At 36.3% G+C, this 24,861-nt stretch overlaps 1 protein-coding gene and 1 pseudogene across 2 annotated transcripts; one reads left to right on the top strand and one right to left on the bottom strand.

Moving 5' to 3' along the window:
- Positions 1-1,190: 1,190 nt before the first annotated feature.
- Positions 1,191-10,721, top strand: LOC129258878 (putative nuclease HARBI1). Of its 2 annotated transcripts, XM_064114387.1 has the most exons (6): positions 1,191-1,528; positions 5,710-5,787; positions 6,053-6,269; positions 8,271-8,557; positions 9,145-9,299; positions 9,777-10,721. In XM_064114387.1, exons 2-5 carry the CDS (start codon positions 5,743-5,745, stop codon positions 9,250-9,252), a joined length of 657 nt encoding a protein of 218 aa, XP_063970457.1. In that variant the 5' UTR covers positions 1,191-1,528; positions 5,710-5,742; the 3' UTR covers positions 9,253-9,299; positions 9,777-10,721. The 2 variants fall into 2 exon arrangements, with proteins under 2 accessions (XP_063970457.1, XP_063970456.1); XM_064114386.1 differs by having other exon boundaries at positions 9,145-10,721.
- Positions 10,722-12,565: 1,844 nt separating this feature from the next.
- On the bottom strand, positions 12,566-24,818 carry LOC129260004 (uncharacterized; annotated as a pseudogene).
- Between the last annotated feature and the right edge of the window lie 43 nt (positions 24,819-24,861).

Here is a 24,861-nt window from a genome sequence, read left to right as displayed (position 1 = left end):
TCCAACTAACCTACACTGTTAAAAATTGCCGTAATTTTACGGAGAAATTTTAACAGAAATCGTCCGTAAACGATAAAATACGGAAAAAAATTGTAAATTTACGGATTTCTACAGAAAACCCGTAAAAATTACATAATAATTAGGTAAATGATCAATTTTACGGACGTTTTCTGTAATTGTACAGAAGATCATTATTGAAAGGAGGCGTTTACGATACATCTTGTAAATTTACTGTCAGTAGATGTAAGTTTACGGATAAGATTTAACATATTAATTTGTAACATGTGTAAAGTGCATTTTCTACGGAAAATTTTGTAAAATTTACAGAAAAATCAGGTTAATGATACATTTTCTGACGTTGTCCGTAATTGTAGTGAAGATCATTCTTGAAAGGAGACGTTTGGTGGTTTACGGTACAAATCTTTGTAAATTTACTAGAAAGTAGCTGTAAGTTTACGGACAAGATTTAACAGATTAATTTGTACTATACAAACTACGGAAAATTTGTAAAAATTACATAAAAATCAGGTAAATGATCAATTTTACAAACGTTTTGATCCGTAATTGTACAGAAGATCATTATTGAAAGGAGACGTTTACGGTACATCTTGTAAATTTACTGTAAAGTAGATGTAAGTTTACGGACAACGTCAGAAAATTTATCATATAACCTGATTTTTCTGTAAAGTTTACAAATTTTCCGTAGAAATTCCACTTTACATATATATATTAAAAATTAATCTCAGAAATGAGACGTTTAGTGGTTTACGGTACAAATCTTTGTAAATTTACTAGAAAGGTAGCTGTAAATTTACGGACAAGATTTAACAGAAATGGCAATTTCTACGGAAACTTTGTAGAATTTACAGAAAAATCAGGTTAATGATAAATTTACTGACATTGTCCGTAATTGTAGTGAAGATCATTATTGAAAGGAGACGTTTACGATACATCTTGTAAATTTACTGTAAAGTAGATGTAAGTTTATGGACAAGATTTAACAGATTAATTTGTAATATGTGTAAAGTGCAATTTCTTCAGAAAATTTGTAAAATTTACAGAAAAATCAGGTTATAATGGTAAATTTACTGACGTAAGGATCGAGACGTTTACGATACATCTTTGTAAATTTACTGTAAAGTAGATGTAAGTTTACAGACACGATTTAACAGATTAATTTGTAATATGTGTAAAGTGCAATTTCTTCAGAAAATTTGTAAAATTTACAGAAAAATCAGGTTATAATGGTAAATTTACTGACGTAAGGATCGAGACGTTTACGATACATCTTTGTAAATTTACTGTAAAGTAGATGTAAGTTTACAGACACGATTTAACAGATTAATTCGTAATATGTGGAAAGTGCAATTTCTACGGAAACTTTGTAAAATTTACAGAAAAATCAAGTTAATGATAAGTTTTCTTTTTCGAGCATGCGCACTTGAGAAGTTTGTGAAAAGCCCGCGAAGCAAAGAGAATTTTCCTTCCGGTCTTGGATGTGTCAAGTGATCTTCTTGATCAGAAATTCGTAAGTATTTTGCTTTGAATTCGTAAAAGAAATTTCTGCTGTGCCTCTCTGGAATATATTGATACGTTTTATGCAGTTATATGAAATTAATAGTGTTGGTTTTCATGATTACGAACAAGGTTTTGGCATTGACGAGTCCAGACGATGCAATGTATCGTCGCGTACGCGCTGCTACAGTCCCATTGGTGCATTTGAGTGTTGGATATTTTGACACTGTGGTTGAACGAATTGAATCGAAGGTGCGAAGCCGTGGGCCAAGCTTGTTTTATGAGCTTCACAAGGATATTTTATATTATGATGCCATTTATATATTCATTTGTATCTTCATTTGTAAATGTCAAGATGAAAATATAAACCTCAAAATATTAAATTTGTGCAATTAAACTTATTTAAACTTGGGGTAGGCCTAGATTAGATTAGGGCCTAGCCGGTAGCCTAGATGATCTAATTCTAAATCAAATCAATGACAATGTCAATGACAATGGCATTGAATGGGTGATTTCAACTCAAGTACAGTGTTGAAATCTGGTGTTGGTGTTGTGACAACACCAGCCACAACACCGTACTTGAAATCAGGCTGGTGTTAATTGGGATTGACCTCGGAAAATATGACGTATTTCCGGCAGTTCGTGTTGAATGTCGTCTGCTGAACCCAGCACTGCGGCTGGTGTTGACGATCTACGTGCAATTTCCCCATTCACCAACACCAACCCCCAGGGATTGGGAAAATCATGGTTTCAAGTTCGGTGTTGGTGTTGGCAATCTCAAGCTCGTGAACAGGCGGCAAACACGATGAAACATCCCCGTAAAATTAGCTTTTACAGTTAAGATGAGCTAGTAGTAGTATAGTAGTAGAACAAATCATTTGAGCTGTATATATTTTGATAAAGAATAATGTTCACTCTTTTGAATTCTGAACATTGGTACATGTATTCTGTACGATGAGAATTTAATGCATTTCTTTCCGATTTCATTTTCGTCGTCGAGACTTCTCGCGCAGTGGCGTAGCTAGGATTTTTTTCACGGGGGGGCACTGGGGGGCCCTTGCTTTTTCAGGGGGGGCACCGGCCATTTTTCCGGTGTGTGTGTGTGTATGTGTCACAAGGGCGGATCCGACTTTCGCCATTAGGGGATGGGGCCCGAAATTATCTTCACCTATATCAGTCACTTCTTAGTTTTATTCTTATAAAACAACATAAACATGAAATAATCTCATAAGCCTTATAAAAAGCGCGAGCGCGAAGCGCGAGCGATTTTTTTTTTTTTTTACTTTCATGTATTTTTTCCTGAAAATTTAATTTTCTGGGCAATGTTATGTGTGATCCTGAACAAGATTCGTATGTAACTAGATGGTTACTGCGAACGCCAAGCGTGAACAGAAATTTTTATCAACTGTTCTAGCATTATCGAAAAGGACTGCTTACAGTTACCCACGAAGACGGTATATATTTCAATAATGCGAGCGCGAAGCGCGAGCAAATTTTTTGACATTCCGACCTAAAAAATTGTCTTTCTAAGCACTTTTTGTATTAATAAATGGAGTAGATATGTAACTAAATAATTGATGCGAGCGCGAAGCGCGAGAGGAAGAAATTTTAAAATTGAGATTTTAGACCTAAAAGCAGGACACTCTATTCATATTTTGTAAATCATAAATAGAATATAGTCAATTGGGTATAATTAATAATGCGATTGTGAAGCGTGAGTAGACGATTATTGATATTCTGATGTGAAACTGGATAATTTAAGTACATTTTAAATAAAGAACATGCAGGCTATCGCGCATGTTTTAGATTTAGACCTAGAATCTGGGCATTCTGAATACATTTGTTTAATGGAACATTATGGAATACAATATGAACTTGGCAAATCAAACAATGTGACCGCGAAGCGTGAGCTTAAAATGCTGATATGTAGACCATAAAACGGACCGATTTCACAGAGCACTTAAATTTGTAAATGAAAAAAAAATAATGAAAGCTCGATGTTCGAGCTAAAATATGTTTTGCATATCGACTTCAAAACTTGCTCCATATCAGCCTATTGAGCAAGATATGAATCTCATCGAACAGGCAATTCTGGCGCGAAGCGCCAGCAAAAATTTTATATAGTAACATGAAAAGATTTGTTTTTTAATTGCAAGTCTTCCCCTCACATTATTTCATTCACTCGTCTTCCTCCTCTTATTTTCCTCTTCTTTTTTTTTCTTCTGTCTTTCTTCTTCTTTTCCTTTTTCTTTTCTTCTTTCTCCCTTTTTTTTTTTTTTTTTTTGCTCTGCCAATTTTTTCTGGGGGGGCACCTGGGGGGGCACACCAAATCTCAGGGGGGGCACGTGCCCCCCCAGGCCCCCCCGTAGCTACGCCACTGTAATCTCGCGTGAAGTTGAGATGATTTAGCAGCGCAGCGCAGAGGCGTGACGTCATGTGCTATCGATAACGCCATTGGTATCATTCCTCTGAACCCAGTCCCAGCTCGGTGTTGGAGCTCGGTTCAGCGGCCTTTTTACGCTCTCAACACCAACACCGAACTTGAAATCACCCAATGTCAACTACAGTTAGTTAGATCTAGTAATACCTCAAGCGAAGTTCGCGCAGGCTCCACTCCACTTCACTACCGCTACACTACACTCCACCTACCCAAACTTCGGGACGGTGAACTCGATCGGATATTCCGAGTGACAAAGGTGGGGTGGCCGATGGAAATGTTATTTATTGTAAAAATCGTAACAAAAAATATAAAGAGAAAGAAAAATAGCTTAATTTCTTACTCTTCACCCGTATTTCACTCCGTGTCCATCCTCTGGTTATCCTCTAAATTGTTGATTTTGAGCCAGTATCTATTTCCTCACACGTCACTATTCATGGCCGATTTAAAAACATCGCATGCGATCGGTCGCAGGTCAAACAGCATAAATATTTATATTATTATTGGATGGTTCAGAAAATACCAAAAATATTCTACGAGTATGGGAAAAAAAAAATTTCCTCGTTTTATTTTTTTCTATAATTTTTACAATAAATAACATTTCCATCCCACCTTTGTCACTAGCGGTAGTGAAGTGGAGTGGAGCCTGCATGAACTTCGCTCGAGGTAGATCTAGTAATGACTTAGTGCTGGCTAGCGACCGACGGGTTTCCATTCTCAGCCATTCACTGATAATTCAGTTAAGACAGTGTGTTCCATGTGTGTATGTGTGATGCGAAGCTACCTCAGCTCAAGCGATGTAGACGACCTTGTTGGAGCGTACAGTGTAGCGGTAGTGAAGTGGAGTGGAGCCTGCACGAACATCGCTTTAGGTAATGCGAAGCGTGCTGTACATGTGTCCTCTGGAGGTGTGGGCATGGGTTTAGTGACAGTGTGCATGTGATTGTGAAGGGTTGAAGCCCGGGTTGAAGTTTCTTACAGCTCTGTGGGTTTATCTATAATTAAATGATTCTCTTTTCAAGCTTAAATTTTTATAATGATGATTGCTACATTCCAATTATTTGATTAAATTGTTTGTTTTAGAACAGGTCTTTTATTTTGTCCTCAGTCTATTTCTCCCATTACATATCAAATAAAGAGAGTCTTCACTTGTGTTTCATTAAATTATTATACAATGTCCACTGTAATGAAAATGGAAACATGCCGGTCAAATGAAAGTGCAATATAAGTGAAAACATGCTGGTCTATTGACTATATGTTGACCATATAGTAGAAAGCAAAATTTGTTCTCAGCTGTAATTATTCTTCTATGGGAACTTGCTTCTCATAGATAAAATAAAATTTCCGAAGACCCCATATAATTTTGTACTATTTGGTGCATTTAAAGAGGAGAAAGAAATGCTCAATTTGCCTAAATTGCATTTAAAAATATACCTTTCTTTTGCTTTCGGCACAGGCCAATTTTTAGAGGCTGAAATATTAAAGAGTTGATTACTTAAATTTCGTTCTAAAATCTTTTTCATATCACTTGCAAATAGAGAAAATATAGCGCCCCCCCAAAAAAAAAAAACTTTAATTTTTAAAGGCATCTCGCACAAATGATTACAATGTTTTTGTTTTATTTATCATTCACTATGAGATCTGTATAAAGTGATAAACCAATGAATTATTTTTATATGTATATGTTTCCAATTATTTGCCTACCGGTATTTATTAAAAAATAATGTTTGTGTTGTTATTTGACAATTGTTTCACAGAATTACGTCGTCGGTTGACATCTACATATACCCATGGATTATCTCCATCACCTTCACAACCTTGAATTGCTAAGAGAGGTATGATTGATAAATTTGGTTTACATTGTTTTAATTTGTTTAAAAGTATTATTGAAATGATTTGATGAGATAACAAATGAAAACTTGAAATAACATTTTGAATGTAATTTTTGTTAATCTTGGGAAGACAATTAAGATTGCAGTTATTATGTTGGTAGATGTGTAATCAAATCTACATGCACATGTTCACTGTTTGGAACGTTTATAAAGATCACAAAATAAAAGAATTAAAAATAATATTCAACTCTTCTGCATACATGTACAGCTACCTTTGCCAAGACCACGTCGTGGGCTACGGGATGCTAGAAATCCATCGGAATCGTATGAGGATGGGCCATTTCGAGATCGGTATCGACTGTCAAAAGAAACCGTCATTTACATCATCAACATGCTGGAAGCCGAATTGAAGAGGGACACACAGAGGAATGATCCACTTCCCGTTTATTTGCAGGTGTTGACGGCTCTCCGTTTTCATGCAGTGGGTGAGTAATTGAATTAAATGATTATTGAATGTTTCTGGGCACTGTTAAATCTATTTGACTGAGGTTGTTTCTATTAATTTTAGGACTCCAGACAAAGTTGATGATGATGACAATATCTAGAAATCAGAGAGGGATCACATAAGTAAGAGTATCATTTAAGCAAACAGTCAAGTACCTATGAATTGCATGCTTAAAAATTCCAAAACTACCACAGCAGGAGTGAAGCTCTGCTGTTTCTGCTGTTAGAACTATTATGTCAGGTTAGAGTTATAAATTCGTCATTAACTCTAAATTGGCAGATCACCCCCACCCCCCCCCCCCCGAAACTTGGCTGTGTTGCGATGAAAAGCTATGAAATTTGGCACATAGATAACAACTCGAGATGAACATACACACAAAAAACTAGAGCTGCAATTGTATCAGAACAATGTGCATGCATTGACGCCTGTGATTTTATGGAGGGCAAGAAACAGAAGGAGATAAAGAGAAAACTCCTGAGGATATACATTTTCAAAATATTAAGAGGGCGCTATTTTTATAGGCAATGGTCACTGATGCGTAAAAAAAACATTTTGCATATGAGGGATGATGCCATTAGCAAACCCTAAAAAAGTGATACCAAGATAAATGGAAACAAGGAAGTGATGGCCATTTTACTGTTTTCCAACTTTTTAATAGAGAGCGCTATTTCTTAAAGGTAATGGTCACTGATGTGCGTAAAAAAACATGGATTATGAGGGATGATGCCATAAGCATACCCTGAAAATATGAGACCGAAATAAATGAAAACTAGGAACTCATCGTCATGGCCATTATAATATTTCTTTAGTTTGCAATAGAGGGCGCTATTTTTTAAGATAATGGTCATTGATGTGTAAAATGAAAAAAAAAAACAATTGAATTTGGACTATCGTAAGTCAACCCTGAAAATATGAAACTGAAATAAATGAAAACAAGTAAGTGATGGCCATTTTACTATTATTCCACTTTGCAATAGAGGGCGCTATTTCTAAAGGTAATGGTCACTGATGCGTAAAAACAGATGAATAAGGAAGCATGTTCCCAAATCAGACCAAAATAAATAAAAACAAGGAAGTTACGGCCATTTTATGATTTTCCTACTTTACATTTCAATAAATATGAATTTTTTTTAATGTAGACTATTTCGGATTTGAATTTAGGGCATGAAGACGGCATTTTCAAGGGCAAGTCATATTTTCATATGAAGAGCAACTCTTAAACAATCTACAGCAATTTGTTAGAAGTGTGTAGCATGCAGGATAAGAGAGTAAGGATGGGATTAGGAATAGTATGCAAATGGACTAGAAATTTTACAAAATGGCGCCTGGATGGTCATGCATTGCCCCTGTCCGTCCGCCCCCCACTTGGTTTCCGCGCAATAAGTAAAAAAATATGTAATGGATAAAAAAAGTTTGGTGTGTAGGTATAGGACACCAAAATACAGGCTCAGTTCGAATTCGGAGTCCGCAGGTCAAAGGTCACAGCTCATTAGATATGCGAGTTGGTTTCCACATGATTATCATAAGTTCCAAATGAATATTTAGAAATGTTTTTTTATTTGAATTATAATCATGTGAATGATCACACATAGACATCTACTATGTATGGGAAATACCATGTATGTTGCGCGCCATGTTATATAGTGGTACACTTTGGGGGTACTGACCAATTTTTTTGATTTTTTATCAATAGATGTGCAAAAACATCAAGGTAAAAAGTCAAAAGCACGGGGCAGAAAATAAACATTATCAGTACTGCTGCTATATCGAATCGCGTATGATGGCGACACTGCAAGAGGCCTTCCACTTGTTAAAATGAATTGCAGAAAATTGTCTGATATTTGTAAAAGATGAATATTCTTATGAAATATGTGCTTAATTTTTTTTGTCATCAGAAGTATCATCTGTATGTGTAATGAAATGTTTTAAAATTACCTCGAAACAATGACCTATCAACCATATGGTTTGTTTGATTTTACAGGATCATTTCAAAAGATGCATGGTGATGAGGCAGCAATATCACAGTCATCAATGTGTCGAATCATCAAAGATGTGTCAGAAGCTATAGCAAGAAGGAAAAGGCAATACATGAAGTTTCCTTCGACAAGAGAAGAAGTTGAAGCAACTCAGCGACAGTTCTTCCAGTACTGCAGATTTCCAGGAGTGATAGGTGCAATTGATGGGACACATGTCTACATCAGGAGCCCTGGTGGGGATCAGGCAATATACTTCCTCAACAGGAAGAATAGATACTCGATCAATGTTCAGGTTAGATTAATTATACCCTTTCTTAGGCCCTTTTCACAATTAGTGCTGAGACTGCTTGCAACCTTTGTGATTGTGTGCGACATATATTGTGATCAAATGATTGCAATTGCTAATACAAGCAAATGTGAAAGCCACTTAAATTACTATAACTAGAACAATGTACTATTTTGTATAAAGTTTGGCAAAAAAAAAGAATGTGACATTAATTTTCTTTCCTAGGATTTCCTATCACTTCAGTTTCATTTATAGTAATTATTCGATTCGTATTTGATTGGGCAATTTTTAAAATGAGTAGTTAATTCTGTAGCATATATATTTTTTTTTTTGTGTGTGCAAGTACTGAGCAATTGAAGCAGTGGAAGGGTGGGGTGATTGTTGGATAAATCAACCTAACATGGAAAGCACACCAATAATTTTTATGTGCATGCATGTTAAAATTGCATTCCAAATATGTGATAAACTTGCAAAACTCAATTGTTGTGTGCTCCCATTGGATGTCCCAAAGAAAATTGAAAATTAAGTGCCCAGAACGATATAGAGACAGTTATGAATGTAAGATTTGATATTCCTCTTTTGTCTTCTGCTAGGTTGTTTGTGATCAGGCTGGGAAAATAACAAGCATTGTTGCCAGATGGCCTGGCAGCACACCTAACTCCGCAACCGTAAGTCACTTTTCAACCAAACTTGGATGGTAGATGTACTTAGGCGACCTGCATATTATGCTGCAGTCGGAGGTCACATGGTAAGGTCAAAGTGTTCAAAGTTTTTGTAGAAATGTACCAAACCCGACGGTGCTCTCACTCCATGATGTGTCACTGCATCGTAGCAATCCAGTCGGATTTGAAATGGTCTACACATGTTGAATATATGGTCAAGCGCGCAAATAGTCGTTTATATGTTCTTCGCACTTTGAAATATCATAGTCTGTAATTTCAGGACCTTATAGTTGTATATACTAGTTTCGTGAGACCAGTTGTTGAATATGCTGTACCTGTATGGTCAGGAGCACTAACAAAACAACAAGTACAAGTCATCGAACGTATTCAGAAACGTGCCCTTAGAATCATTTTTGGAGCAGCATATTCTTCATATGAGCATGCTTTACTCCAGTCAGAACTGATGTCTCTTGAAGATAGATGGATCAAACTCTTTGTCTTGCGTTTGCGAAGTCTATGCAAATCCCCACGTCTAAACTGTATCACCTTCTACCTCAAAATAGGACTTGTCAATATCAGACTAGAAGCTTGGCCGGAACAGTAGAGATGCGATGTCGAACTTCACGATATAGAAATAGCCCCTTGCCCTCGTTGATTCGGCACCTTAAAGAGAAATTCCAGTAGTTGCAGTAAACACTGATTTCATGAGAAAGTCTGTAAAACAAGGCTTAATTGTCATTAATCATCGAGGATCTAGATCTGGTACAGTTACATAAACTGAACTTTGTGAAATCTTGAAATCTACGCTGAAAAATGTTCAGGCTGAAGATCCCCAACACAGATAAGCGCACGTGGGACAGTGTATAATTATTGCTTCGAATGTCGGGCCCGACGCTCTACCCGAATCCTGTGCTTATTTGCTGATTTCTCAGCAATTACACAATTTCTTCCAGAATCCTTTGGCACATATGTTTTATTTATACAAACAGACACTTTGGTGGTCATTTCATTGGATTCTGTACGAACTCATTTTGATATCGTTACCAAAACTAGCATTTACCTTTAACTCTAAAAGAATTGATTACAAGGAGTAGTTTTTTTTGTATATATCTTCCCCTATCGTTACATGTATAATAATATCAAACTACGAATGGCTGAGAATTAAAGAACTCATCATTCATTGGACTCTTAAAATGTGATATCATTAAAAGATTGTTTTTTATAAAATGCAGATTACATACTAATTCTAATGTTGAGTTCTCTTTATGTTGGCGAACCCAAGTTTCATTTCATTTCATTTTACTTTGTTAATCAAAATATTTTTCTTTCATATGAGCAATTATTCACTGATATCTAGTCGTAAACTTAATATTTGAATAGAAGTCATAAAAATTGCCAAAATATGTATTATTGCAGCATATTAGATTATCGTTTTTTCCCAAAGTAATGTAATTCAGAACTTAATATGTAAATGTGTTTATTAATTTCTCTTTGTATATATGTTTAATCGTTTTATGATTTCTGTATACAGTGTATACTGAATCATTTATTTTTATTATTATTTATTTATTTTTATTTTTATTTGTTTATTTTTTATTCATTTGATATATATTGTTTATTTCTTAATTTTATCTTATTTTTTATTCATAAAATTTACTTATAAAAGGGGGCCTTCCCCCTGCAAGCTCTGCTTTTTAGTTGGTCTCCTTCCCTTTCGATTTCATGGTATTATTGTATTATAAAAAAATGATTTAAATGTTATATTTTGTAAATATGTATATTGAACTATCATTGTAAATGTAAAAAGATTGAAAGAGAAAATAAATGAATTGAATTGAATTGAATTGAATTGCTTCTTCGCCCTTTTCTCTCTGTTTCCCTTCCACCATCAATTTCTTTTCTTCTCTCTCTCTTTCTCTGCCTCTCTTCTCTCTTCCACTATTTCTATTCCTTTCTGCTTTCCAATTCATTTCCTCTATCCACTCATATTTACATGTATTTTGAATATTTTTCAATTTTTTTTATTGATCAGTGAGTATCAATTTAAATTTATTTATGATATACTTTGTTACATATGTCTATATTGAAATTTGTTCGTAGTACTATAAGTTTTTTTTACCTTGTTATTGATGATTTTGTTTGAAATGTAAATTTTCGCAATTCGGCTTTTGCCGCAAAGAAAGGATTTTTAATAAACCATTTTGAATTGAATTGAATTTACAGGTCAACATTAAAGTTTATGTGCAAGGCTCTTATGACAAGTGTTATTCCATCCCAGTCATTTCACAATGAAGTTTCAATACAATTATGTTGTGTGCCCTCGTAAATCACGATATTTCTGGTTATTTTCATGAGTGGGCGAGACACAATCACTGTTGCCATGTTTTATTCTAGAAATAGTAAGCTTAGTATGAAAAAAATAATTGAAAAAAGCTGGCCCGATTTGTCCAGGTCAGAAAAGGGCAACACAATGTTTGTTCAGGCCTTAAGTGAATGCATTCATACAATCTACCATGTGTTTGGCGGTACATGTTTAAATAGCAAATCAGCGTTCCTATTGTAAGGTATCTACTGATTAAAAAATATCTGTAAAAAATTTAAGAATTCTGTAAACTTGTTTTTTTACGGAAATGTGTAAATTTACATGGGAATTTTGTAAAAGTACGGTAATTTTACGGAAAAGGAATCCGTAAAATTACGGATTAAAAAAAAAAATTCCGGCAGCAAAATTTCCGGACAAATTTTTTTTTCCCGTTAATTATTTATACGGAATCATGTTAATTCACGTAAATTTTCTGTAAAATTTCCGTAAATAATATCCATATTTTACATGGGAATTTGTAAAAGTACGGTAATTTTACGGAAAAGGAATCCGTAAAATTACGGACAAAAAAAAAAAATTCCGGCAGCAAAATTTCCGGACAAATTTTTTTTTTCCGTTAATTATTTATACGGAATCATGTTAATTCACGTAAATTTTCTGTAAAATTTCCGTACATAAAATCCGTATTTTTCATGGGAATCTGTAAAAGTACGGTAATTTTACGGAAAAGGAATCCGTAAAATTACGGACAAAAAAAAAAAATTCCGGCAGCAAAATTTCCGGACAAATTTTTTTTTTCCGTTAATTATTTATACGGAATCATGTTAATTTATGTAAATTTTCTGTAAAGTTTCCGTAAATAAAGTCCGTATTTTCAAGAATTGTAATTTACGGAATCTTGTATATTTTACAGAACTTTTCCATAAATTACCACTTTCTGTAAATTTACGGAAAAAAAAAAAAAGTCCGGAAATTCTGCTGCCGGACTTTTTCCGTTAAAAAACGGAAATTTTTCTAACAGTGTACCCACTATCAACTTTAGTATGTATCTATAGGCCTACCGATGATTTAGAACATTACATAGTAAGATATTCCAAGTCTCAATATTAGCATCAAATTCTACTACATTTTATTCTGAAATCGGGTCGCAGACCAATCGTAAGGTGTGCGGTCGCCTTTAAGGGTATCAAAAACACCGATTTTAAAAAGGATGGTTTTGAAAGGTTGGTCAATGATCAATCGTGGGGTCAAACGTATATAGGGTAAGTTTTTTTCCAAAGCTATTTTTTAAGACTAGCCAAACGTGTTTAGGGTATGTTTTTCCACCCAAGCTTTTTTCCTGGGGCTTTTTCCTCCTCGTTTCTGAAAAGTGTTCGGGTTCTCCCTGATTGTACAAAACTTGTTTAGGGGTCATATTCTGGCGAAAACTTGTTTAGGGGCCAAAATGTGTAAATGAAGCTTGCGAAAAACTTGTTTAGGTTATTTTGCACAGAGAAAAACTCGTTTAGGGGGTGTTTGGAAATAATTTGGTCACGCATGTGTACAGCATTACATTTGACTGCCCCTGGCTGTCAAACCCCTTCCCTGATACACAAGACTTCCCGGCGATATTGATCAGGGATGGTGACTGAATTCTCATTGGCATCTTCTTCCGATATGATGAACGTCCTTCTTTGCAGTCTCTCCTTGATGTTAGGTCCTAGTCTTACTGCTGGTAACTCCAGACGGTACACAGCTCTATGGTAAATTAGGGAGGGTAAGAAGAAGATTAAAAAGAAGGATTGAAAGAAGAACAAAGTTAAGAACATCAATAGGAAGGACGACAACGAGAACACAAACAAGAGCGATGGGTGGAGGAAAAAAGGAGAAGAAAATGGATAAATCAAATGAAATCAAATATCAAAATCTGGTTGTATTCATCTCTCTAATTAAGAAATACAGAGCCATTACATTTTAATGTCACAAAGTGCAAAAAAGGCAATGACTGTCATTGTAATTGTTGTAAGCAACTAACCTAGCGTGACCAGTCGATGTCTATGGGTGACACAACTAATTCATTTTGGGGGCGGTGGATGTTTTTTTTTTCATTACAATGCTCATTTTCTCATCGCCTTTCTTTGGAAAATTTGAAATGTATATTTTATTTGATTTGCCAACTACCTTCTATCCCACCCCCATCTTTTGCGTACGACCCTGGATGGGGAGAAGAAAACCCGATGAAAATATAAACCTACCTAGGATTGTCTTTTGTGATCAATCTTTTGATATCCGAGAGATATTTTCTAAACTTCTTTCGACACATCCTTGGATCCCAGAAACCCTAAATCGAGTAGAAATAGTCAAATTCATTGCATGAGTTAATTAAAATCGGAATACATCATCAATCGCATATAAAGATATTCATTGAAGGTCGTTGGCAAAGTTGGAAATCCTAGAATAATCTGGAACAAAGTTGATACATATAGTTAAAATGTACACGAACTTATTTAAAGTTCTCATAGCCCTGGGGACGCCAAAAAGAGGTGTTCGGGCTGCCGTAGTACGTGTTTACACTTAATCGGCATTTGAATCGGCTCGCGGTTCTGAACCGCGAGCCGATGCAGCATCGGCTTTTTCATAGCGTGTAAACGCGAGTAACTTGAATCGGCTCGCGGTTCAGAACCGGCAATTTGCACCACCAAAGTAGTAGGTTCTGAACCGCGAGCCGATGCAGAATCGGCTTTTTTACTACGTGTAAACAGAAAGCCGATTCTGCACCGGCAATTTGTGCGCATTTCAATTACTTTACCATTGTGACGTAATTGTTAGCGCACTGATCCAGCGTTGTCTTTATTATGACGTATATTGTAGGTATGCGTATCATTTCAAGTTTTTGCATCGGCTCGCGGTTCTGAACCGTGAGCTGTAACAACGTGTAAACGCAATCCAAATGCCGATTCTGCATCGGCAATTGGTTCAGAACCAATTGCCGATTAAGTGTAAACACGGTAATTTTATTTTTTTCTTCAAAGTAACTTGGGCGCAAGCACATCACCCGCGTTGCAATGGCCAGATACGCGATGGGTATGTCTACGCAGCCACTGCTCTGTTGCGTATCATCATAGATACGCAAGATAAAATTTATACTCAAGATAAAATTTTAAATTTTATCTGAGAGATAAAATGTCATCTCAGAATACCAATTTCATTTTAAGAGATAAAATAAAATATTTTAAAGATAAAATGACCTCAGAATACCGCCCCTGGTATTTATATTTGATCCCTCCTGTTAAATTGATTTGTATATCTCTGTATCACTATTTAATATAAGAGATAAGACAAAATGAAAATGAAATTGGAAATGAAATCGAAGAATTAAAACCTACACCAGACATTCCAGGGGCCCGTTGCAGAAAGAGTTCCAATCAATTGCAACTCTAAAAATCATGCGCAACTTGATTTTCAACCAATCAACAGCGCGGATTTGGGACTTGCGATTGTTTTTTTTACTTGCGTTCATACGCAACTCTTTCTGCAACGGACCCCAGGAAGGTCTTCAACCTTCATCGTTTTGACCGATTTGATCTGATGTGCTGTATCATCTCTCATACCACACAATATCTCGGGAACACCTGCTATGTAGGCCTGGGACCACCATTTCATAGTTTTGTACCTGCATGAGAAAAATGGTGGGGTGGAGAAGAGGGGGTTGTTGAAGGAGAGGAGAGTTTCATCATGACACATTTAACCCAATCGCGATCAAATTTTGATCGCAATTGGGTTAAATGCATATCGATTGGTTGCCTTGGTAGACTTTCTGTTCTAAATATGATCACATGCGGAGAAAGCTTTTGCCATCCAACTTCATGGGATAGAAGTGACCATGGGCGGAAATCCCAGGGGGGGGACGTGTCCCCCCTACTCAAATTAGTAGGGGGGACACAATATCAAATGTCCCCTACTATTTTTGGTCTTTTATGATGGTAAGAAATACATTATTCTAAATCGAAATAAAACATGCATTTTGGGACGAGATGACCTTACTTTGGCGATGATAACCTTTTCTTTTGCTTGTCAAATTTCCCCGCCCCTTGTCCCCATAGGCAGATCCAGGCCCCCCCCCCCCCCCCTCTTGGCGGAGCAAAAAAAGAAAAAAAGGGAAAGAAAGAAGGAAAAAGGAGGGAAAAGAGAGGAGAAAAAGAAGAGGACGACGAGTGCATAAAATGAGGGGAAGACTTGGACAATAAATATAATCTTTCGTGCCACTATATAGATGATTTACATATCTTGTTCAATATGGAGTTCGAATATCAAGTTTGGAAGTCAAAATAAAAAACATATTTCACCTCGGAAATCGAACTTTCATTATTTTGTGTAATTTACAAATTAGTTTTTAAAAAGTGCTCTGTAAAAATGTCAGTTTTATGGTCTGAATGTTAACATTTGCTGCTTGCGCTGCGCGCTCTCAAATTTTGATTTATCAGGTACCTATTATTTTCGTGTATTCCATAAAGTTTTCAAAATATCCCTTTTCAGGTCTGATTGTCAAGACGTATCAGCTAGCGCGCTGCACGTTCGCATTTTGATTGACGAGTTCAACGAGTTATATAAATGTTTCAATCAGTGGCGTACCGTGGGTCACGACATTGGGGGGGGCACCAGCAAAAACTTTTGAGTCACTTAGTCGGCGCGCGAAGCGCGCCCAGTTGCCAGGTATACTGACCTAATATAGACATTTCAAGGACAGTGCCATTAAACGGATACGTCTCTCAATGGTCAAATAATGCGAGCGCGAAGCGTGAGCTTAAAATTTTTGATATTCAGACCTAAAAAGGGACATTGTAATCAATCTTTTTTAATCATGAAAAGTACCACTGGCGTAAATCCGTGTTGATGGGAGGGGGGGATGACTGAAATATTTTGACATTTTTTTTGCAATCATGTTTTTAGATATGCAAGTAATTGTCATTGATATGTCCGCAGTGACGTACCGTGGGTCACGGCATTTTAAGGACAATGTCATTAAACAGATATTTATTTCACTTATCAAATAATGCGAGCGCGAGCTGAAATTTTTTATATTGAGACCTAAAAAGGGACATCATAATCAAATTTGTGTAATCATGATAGGTATCTGTCTTGCTAAACAATGCGAGCGCGAAGCGCGAGCTGAAAATTTCGTATATTTTGACCCCAAACAGCGAGATTTTAAGGAATATATTTTAGAAATCCATTAAGAATATGCATATCTCACCATAGTCATCTGATGCGAGTGCCAAGCGCTTGCTGATTTTATTAGAATTACATCTGAACACATGAAACATTGTTTGTAGTCATTGCAATCATGATTATCATGCGCATCTCACTAATCAAATATTGCGAGCGCGAAGCGCGAGCTGAAAATTTAGATAATTCAGACATGAAGTGGGGCATTCTAAGGTTTCTTTGTAGGAATTCACGAATACCATGCGTAGTTTACTAACCAAATGATGCGAGCGCGTAGCGCGAGCTGAAATTTTTTGATATTCAGATTAGAAAAAGGGACATTCTAAGGACTGATTCTAGGAATTCATGGAGAGCAGACATATTTCACCAATCCACTACTGCGAACGTAAGCACGGACAGGAAATGTTTTATATATTTAAAATGGGGCAATCACTTTTAGTAGTCATGATAAAGAAGCATACTATTGTACATAAAACAATAATAACTCGAAGTGCGAGGAAATATATTTGGCAGTTTGGTGTATATTGACTTGAAAACGGGAGGTTTTAGTATAACAGGATTATATATCTCGGTAAACAGACAATGCGAGCACCAGGAACAATGAAGACATAGGCCCTGATCAAATTATGTTTCATAAAGTTTTGAAGAAAAAAAAAATTCTTATGTAATATAACATAACATAATTATGATATAATATAACAGTTTAATGAACAATAATGTCTTCTTTCCCACTACGTTTCTCTTCCTTTCTCCCTCTTTTTCTCCTTTTCCCCGTTTTTTTTTTTTTTTTTTTTTTTTTGTCAGCCGATTGGGGGGCACGTGCCCCCCCCCATGCCCCCCCCCCACTGGTTTCAATATTGATTATACAACAAACTACTTAAAATCCCCTTTTCATGACAGTTTATCAAAAAATTTAGCTCGCGATTTGCGCTCGCATTAATGGTTAAAAATATATTAACTGATGCATCATATTTATAATCACAAAAGTGAAATGTCCAGTTTTTATGCCATGATATCATCAGATTTCGCGCCCTCATTAGGCATTAATAAATATGATATTAATTTGATAATTAAATTTTCCCTTTTGTTTCATCTCGCGCTTAGCACGAGGAATAGGAAGATAGTCATCATTTTCATATGATGACATGTCGTAAGGATGTCCCGGTCCTATGTCAAAACTCAAAGTAAAAATAATATCAGCTCTTTTAAGTGTGATCCATATCCACCTTACAATTTTTCTACAAAGTGCTTGAAATATAAAGCTGAAATTTACTCTTTTTTTCAGATCGGAATATCAAAGTTTCATGATTTTCATGATGAAAGTTGTATTTAGAATGCCTAGATTCTAGGTCTAAATATGAAACACGCTCGCGCATGTTTATTCAGATACTCAACTTGTTCTCTAATTTAAATCATTATCCAGTTTCAGATCACAATATCAAAATCATAATGTGCTCGCATTATTAACGTAGGAAGACCCCATATTACTCATCCTTTTGATGATTTATAAAACATGAACAGAATGGCCCATTCTTAGGTCTAAATCTCGAAAAGAAATCTGCTCGCGCTTCGCGCTCGCATCAATCGTTGAATGATATAGCTATCCTGTTCACGATTACAAAAACTGATTAAAATTTTCCATTCTTTCTTTAGAAAGTTCAAAAATTTTCAGCTCGCGCTTCGCGCTCGCATATTTTGATTGTTGAAATATGTAACGCCTTCATGGCTAAGTGCAAAGAAGTCCTTAACAGGTAGCTTTTCAACAGGTACCAGTTTAAAACGTATATAAAAAATTTCTGCTCGCGCTTTGCGCTCGCATTATTAATACTCATCCTTTTCAGGATTTACAAAACATGAATAGAGCGTTTCTTTCAGTAAATATTATAGGACTAAATCTCGAAATTTTCGGCTCGCGCTCGCATTAATTGTTTAATAATTATATACCTATTCTGCTTGTGTTACCAAAAAGGGCTTAGAATTTCCATTCTTTAGGTGAAAATGTAAAAAAAAATCAGCTCGCGCTTCGCGCTCGCATTATTTGATTGTTAAATGCTACTTTAACAGGTAGCCTATCTATTCCATCAGTTCATTTCTGCTCGCGCTTTGCGTTTGTAGTAATTATTAAGTTGCATACACATCTTTTTCAGGAAAACAAACATTGCCCAGAATCAGTTCAAATTTTAGGAAAAAATACATAAAATTTCCAAAAAGAATAGCTCGCGCTTCGCGCTCGCATCATATAAATAAGGATTATGATATTATATATCAATTTATAAGAATAAAGCTAAGAAGTGACTAATTAGGACTACCCCTTCAAAGAAACAAACAAAAATCATCTTCGAGCTACCGATCGGGGAAAATATGGGTGAAACAAATTCCCGCCCCCCCCCCCTATTGGCGAAGGCTGGATCCGCCCCTGTGTCCCCCCCCCTACCTTTTGGGAGAGATTTCCGCCCCTGGAAGTGACTGAGACACCCCTATTGACGGCAACAAAGAGAATAGTCCATGGAAAAGAAGATAATAAGAAGAAGAAGGAAAAAGGAAGAAGGAATAGGAGAAATGGAAAGAGAAGAGGAGAGGAGGAAGAGGATGAAGAAGAAAAAAAGAAGAAGCAGAGGCAGAAGAAGAAGAAGAAAGAGAAGAAGGAAAATAACTGCAGGAGGAAGATGAAAGAAGCAAAAATATACGAGGGAGAAAGTTGAAGAATCTACAAGACAACATAAATACGGGGCCTATAGCAATTTCAATTGCTCTTCTCGCTCACATTTTGTTTAATGGGATGTCCTGTTTATGATCATTACCTGACCCTGAAGGTGTGCTTTTTTCAAGTCAATTTATCAAAACAAATCGTTATTTTGTTCATTCTTATCATGTTGAAAATTACAAAAGTGCTGAAACATCCCTATTCAGATCTGGGGTCGTGTGGTCCAGTGGTTAGAGCATTGGACTCATAATCGCAAGGTTGTGAGTTCGAATCCTAACTCTGCCATTGTCTCCACTTTGATAAAAAGGCCCAAGAGTAATATCTGTCGTCTATAACGTCAGCCATTATGACTGATTAACCTAGACGTAAAATGTTTTCTAGGTAATTGGTTATATACCAGCTTGGCGTTTACCAGCAAAATGCTGTCCTGCCGAGTTCCTACGGGAGTTACCATATACAGAATAAAGGCAAATACAGCTCGCGCTTAATTCGCGCTTGAATTTGTTTGTAAGAAATGTATCATGATTATGAACTCCTATAACAGTCTTTAAAATGTATTTTTTTCGATAAAACTTATGTATTAAAAGCAACTGGATATGAATCCGGTTGTTTTTTAAGACTCAAAACTTTGTCAGACGAGGTCCCCCTTAGAATATTTGAATCAAATCCGATAGAAATATTGACCTATTGAAGTTACTCAAAGCTTTGCCATCAAGATGGGCCTTCTTGGTTCTGAACAACACGCAGTTTCCTAGTGATGTCATAACAGAGTCGCTCCCGTGGCTACGTTCGGCATGAACTTCGTTACTTTGGAGAATGATGTGTTCACCAATCTTCATCTTCGTCACGGTCATGTACTTTACGTACCCATTTAACGGTTTGTCACCGCTAGGCACTCCGCCATCATCACCTTGTAAAAATCAAGAACACAAATCAGAAACCGTTGTGGGAAGAACCAAATCAATCAATTAGTCAATGAATAATATACTATTATATATTAAAAAACCAAAAATACACATTATTTTATATAGCAAAATGAAAATTTCAGTTCATGATAGAAAATTGCAAGAATACAAAATACTGTACATTCGGCAAACAAAATATATAGCAAGTTGTCGCTAAAAATCGGCAAAATACCCCCATGTCATCTGATTGTTTCAAATAGGTCTATTCCTGGATATAGCGTAAAATCAAGTGGAACCGTATTGGGCAAAATTCTTTTTTTTTAAGTTACGAGCGAGCAAGACTTCGACATGTTAGTATTAAAAAAAATCAAATTTTGAGATAATTGTATTTTGACATAAATTTCCGAAAATAATGTATTTCGCTCTTTTCTCTTCCCTTTTCTTTCCTTTTCTCTCTTTTTTTCTTGGTCGTGGCAATTTTTTTTGCGGGGCAGGCACCCCCTCCCAACGGTGACCCGACAATTGCTCCGCTGACATCTGCTCCGCCGACAATTGCTACGCAAAATAAGACAGTTGCTCCGCCGACAATTGCTCCGGACATAAAATAACGTAAATTAATCTTTCTTGATGACTCACTGGTCGTTACGCAAGTTGAAAATTTCTTCCCAGCGAACTCTATTTTTCTTCTCTCATTTGGCTCTGGTACCGTAAGAATGGATGTTCTTCGGCTCTCCCCTGATCTGCGTTGACCCCTCGTTGACCGTGGTGTTGGTGCTCTTGTTCTTGCTACCGGACGTCTTCCACTGCACCTCAATCGTGGATATTGCGACTGAACATTCTACATAATCATCATCAAAATGATAACAGTAATAATAATGATGATTATAATGATATTAATAGCAACAACAACAACATTAATAATAATAATGAAAATAATAATGATAATAATAATAATGATAACAATAATATTAATGATAATAGTAGGCCTTGTAATAATAATAATACAATTAATAATGATTATAACAATAATAGTAATAATTAAGATTATTCATTTTGGTAGTATGCAGGGGCGGATCCAGCTTTTTATAAAGGGGGGGTTGGGGTGGTACGCGAGGGAGCGTAGCGACCGAGTCCAAGCGAGCGGAGCGAGCGAGGGGGGAGGGTGTGGGAGGGGGTGTCCCCCCTCCCACAGTAGGGAAAATTTTTGAAAATCTGTGTGTGAAAATGGCGCTTTCTTGCATAAAATAGAATAAAATAAAATTACAAGTTAAAAAAAAAAGATAAGATTTTAAAAAATGGTCCCCGGATTTTTTTTTTTTGGGGGGTTGCAACCCCCCCAACCCCCCCTCTAGATCCGCTTCTGGTATGAGGAATGATTAGAATTAACACTCAAATAAGAAACTTTTTTCATGTTAATTTATTTTAAAATGTAGTTTGGAAAGTATTGTACTGCAACTCTTGTAGCTTGCTATCATAATAACGATAATAGTTATAATGCTAAGAAGAATAACAGTCATAGTATTAATAGAAATTATAATAAGAATTGACAATAATGTGTGTTTATGAAACATTTTTTTCTTGTTAATTTAATGATAAATGGAGATGATTTTTTGCATTTCTTGTAGGTTTTGACTTTACTGACACCTAGATTCATTCATTGCAGTCATACCTTAGGATTATTTGGCACAAAAAATTTCTGTCACATAAAAACATATATACCTAATTTTTTTTTCTGTCTAATCGTAGAATATATACCACATAAATAGTTATCAAATTTATTATGGGAAAGATACTCTCAGGATATTTATTAAAATGTATATGTATGAAAATGCTTAAAATAATTATATATGTTTTTTTTTTTCATTAAATTAATCATTTTATCGGTATTTTTTTCTTTTCTGATTCAAAGTCCCTAAAGCCCCCCCCCCCCCCCACCCCCGAACCGCGCCTGCACATCCCCTCCTAAGCACCCACTTCCAGGCATGATCACGCATTTACCTAAACATAGTAGGAAAGGTTTTTGACTTACCAATTGCGGTCTAACGTGCAATGGTGGTCGGGGAACCCTGGCCTGTTGGTTTGAACGAGTGCTGGTCTCGATGTAGAACGTGCCATGATCACGCCCATACACGCCTCACAAGAATCTCTACGTGATCAATGGATTCACAAGCCCGGAGAAGAAGGCTGAATACATTTCCACAACCAACGAAATCAACATTCATTCTATATACAGTAGACAAAAAAGAGGAAAGGGGATAAGACTACTTGGATAGGAATATAAGGACTAAGATTTTAAAAAACATGATGTCAGGGTGTCAAATTAACTTCGAGAAAGTTTGTATTAAGCTCTTTGGACACAAAAATCCTTAACAAAAATTTTAATCTACAAAAATAAACAAATATAAGTGCAATGTTATCCCAGATCAGTATATCCACACCCTGCCTTATATGGATGTCTTATCCAATCGAAAACCTGAATTAATGAAATTATCTTTAGGCCTAATTACTTTTTTCCTGATCAGATATATAGAAAAAATATCACACACAATGTCTCAATGAATTTTTTTTTTAATTAACGATTATTCGCATAGATCTTCAATTCATACGCTCAAGAGTGCATTGTGCAAGTTGGCAACTAAATAATGTGCAGTGTCGATTTATTAGGAAGTTTTCGCATCGCTATGCAGAACGTTCCACAGAACAAAGAAAATCTATTGCCAAGTGCCTTTCATGGCAAACCAAAAAGTCTTTGTCGAAACTTGGTGAATCAAAACAGCAGTTTAATTCGTCCTAGACTCTAGAAAAACGATACAATTTAAAATTATTCGTCCTTACCGAAACTTAGGACGACAGACTACTGCTCAGTTTCACCAATATTCGATAAAGACCTCCAAGTTGTTCATTGTGCATAATAATATTGTTCATTGTGCATAATAATGTTGTTCATTGTGCATAATAATGTTGTTTTGTTTTATTTACCTGAGTGCTAAGAAAGCACAAATGCTTGAACGCAAGCAACCAGAGGACTCTCCTAGAGTAGTGACCTGGTAATGAGGATTAATGCCTTACCAAAGGGCACTAGTTAGCGCACCAAGTGGTATGAATATCTTTATTCAAGTATTAAACAGAGTATAGGTGCTTCGGGAGTTCGGGATCATTCAAGTTGGGTTTGGGTTGGGTTCAAAGTACAAACTTACAAAGAAAAATAAATACTATATGACGTCAGGTAAATTCTTCACCAATGCATGGTTGTATCCAGGATTTAATAACAAAAGGCCTGCTCTCAAAATTGTCTTGGCATAATAACCTTTATACCTCCATAAACTATGTCACTCAAACAGTAACCAAAGGTATTCTCCTAGGTCCTCGAGATACTGCCACTTACGGTACCCCCCCCCCCCCAACCAATCCAGTTTTGGACTGCAGATCGCTTCACTCAACATGCTCATCAAAGTTGATTCTTCAGCGATGTCTTTCTTTGGAGACAATAATTTCTAACCCCGCACCCACCCATTCCATTTCCCCATCCCAGTGGCTCTTCAAAGTATGAGTCTAGATCAGTCATATAGTCTGTACCCCCAGGGGCGGATCCAAGATTTTCCAAAAGGGGGGCACATTTTTCAGAGGAAAAATATGACAAGCAAAAAAAAAAGGTTTTTAACAAAAAATTTAGAAAAAAAAAATAACTTCCCCCAAAAAAGGTCTTTACTTTCAAAAGGGGGGCACACTTCTGTTTTAACGGCATTTTTACATTATAAATATTACTTTTGCTTCTCAAAGGGGGGCACGGGCCGGTTGTGCCACCCCCCCCCCTGGATCCGCCAGTGTGCACCCCCAAACAGTGGCGTACCTAGGATTTTCCACAGGGGGGGGGGCAAATTCGTCCGCCAAAAAATTTGACAAGCAAAAAAAAAAAAAAGGTCTTCAACCACAAATAAAGGATTTCGTATACCAGAAACAAAATTTGACAAGGAAAAAAAAAAAAAAAAAAAAAAAAAAAAGTCTTCAAGACTCGTCAGGGGGGCAGGGATATGTCCCTTGCATAGGTTGTGACTCATCAGGGGGCAGTCTGCCCCCTCTGCCCCCCCCCCCGTAGGTACGCTAGTGCCCCCAAATAAGGGAGAAGGTTGGTTTAAAGTCAAGTTTATAAACAAAACAAATTTGAATTTAAATTTAATGCCAACTTACTTTCTGGTTCCTCCTACTTCATTTTCCAGAACTCTCTTCTGAATTAGCTCTTCATTATGATCCTGTATCCATTCTAAGACTGGTGTCAGGGGCGAGGATGTAATATCTTGTCGCTTCCCAGCAATGTAATCATCAATACCTTCAAGAAAGTTGAAATCGAGATGGTCATTAACAGATTCAACAAGAAATCTTCGTTGACTCGTGTCGTTCTTGTAATTGCCTTCTTCGTCGATAGAGAATGCTCCCAGGACCTCCCACTCAGGTTTGCTGCTTGCCATGTTCCACTCCTTTTTCTCAGTACTCGTTTAATTTCTGAGTATAAT

This window comes from Lytechinus pictus, unplaced genomic scaffold (genome assembly GCF_037042905.1).
Source record: "Lytechinus pictus isolate F3 Inbred unplaced genomic scaffold, Lp3.0 scaffold_19, whole genome shotgun sequence".
NCBI lineage: Eukaryota > Metazoa > Echinodermata > Echinoidea > Temnopleuroida > Toxopneustidae > Lytechinus > Lytechinus pictus.
This window is presented reverse-complemented; position numbering and strand designations above follow the sequence as displayed.

Bases quoted from the DNA above. Each gene is read 5' to 3' on its own strand.
- LOC129258878 (XM_064114387.1), top strand. From the start codon at position 5,743: ATGGATTATCTCCATCACCTTCACAACCTTGAATTGCTAAGAGAG. The intron at 6,270-8,270 runs GTGAGTAATTGA...TTGATTTTACAG, and splicing joins TCTCCGTTTTCATGCAGTGG to GATCATTTCAAAAGATGCAT. The intron at 8,558-9,144 runs GTTAGATTAATT...GTCTTCTGCTAG, and splicing joins GATACTCGATCAATGTTCAG to GTTGTTTGTGATCAGGCTGG.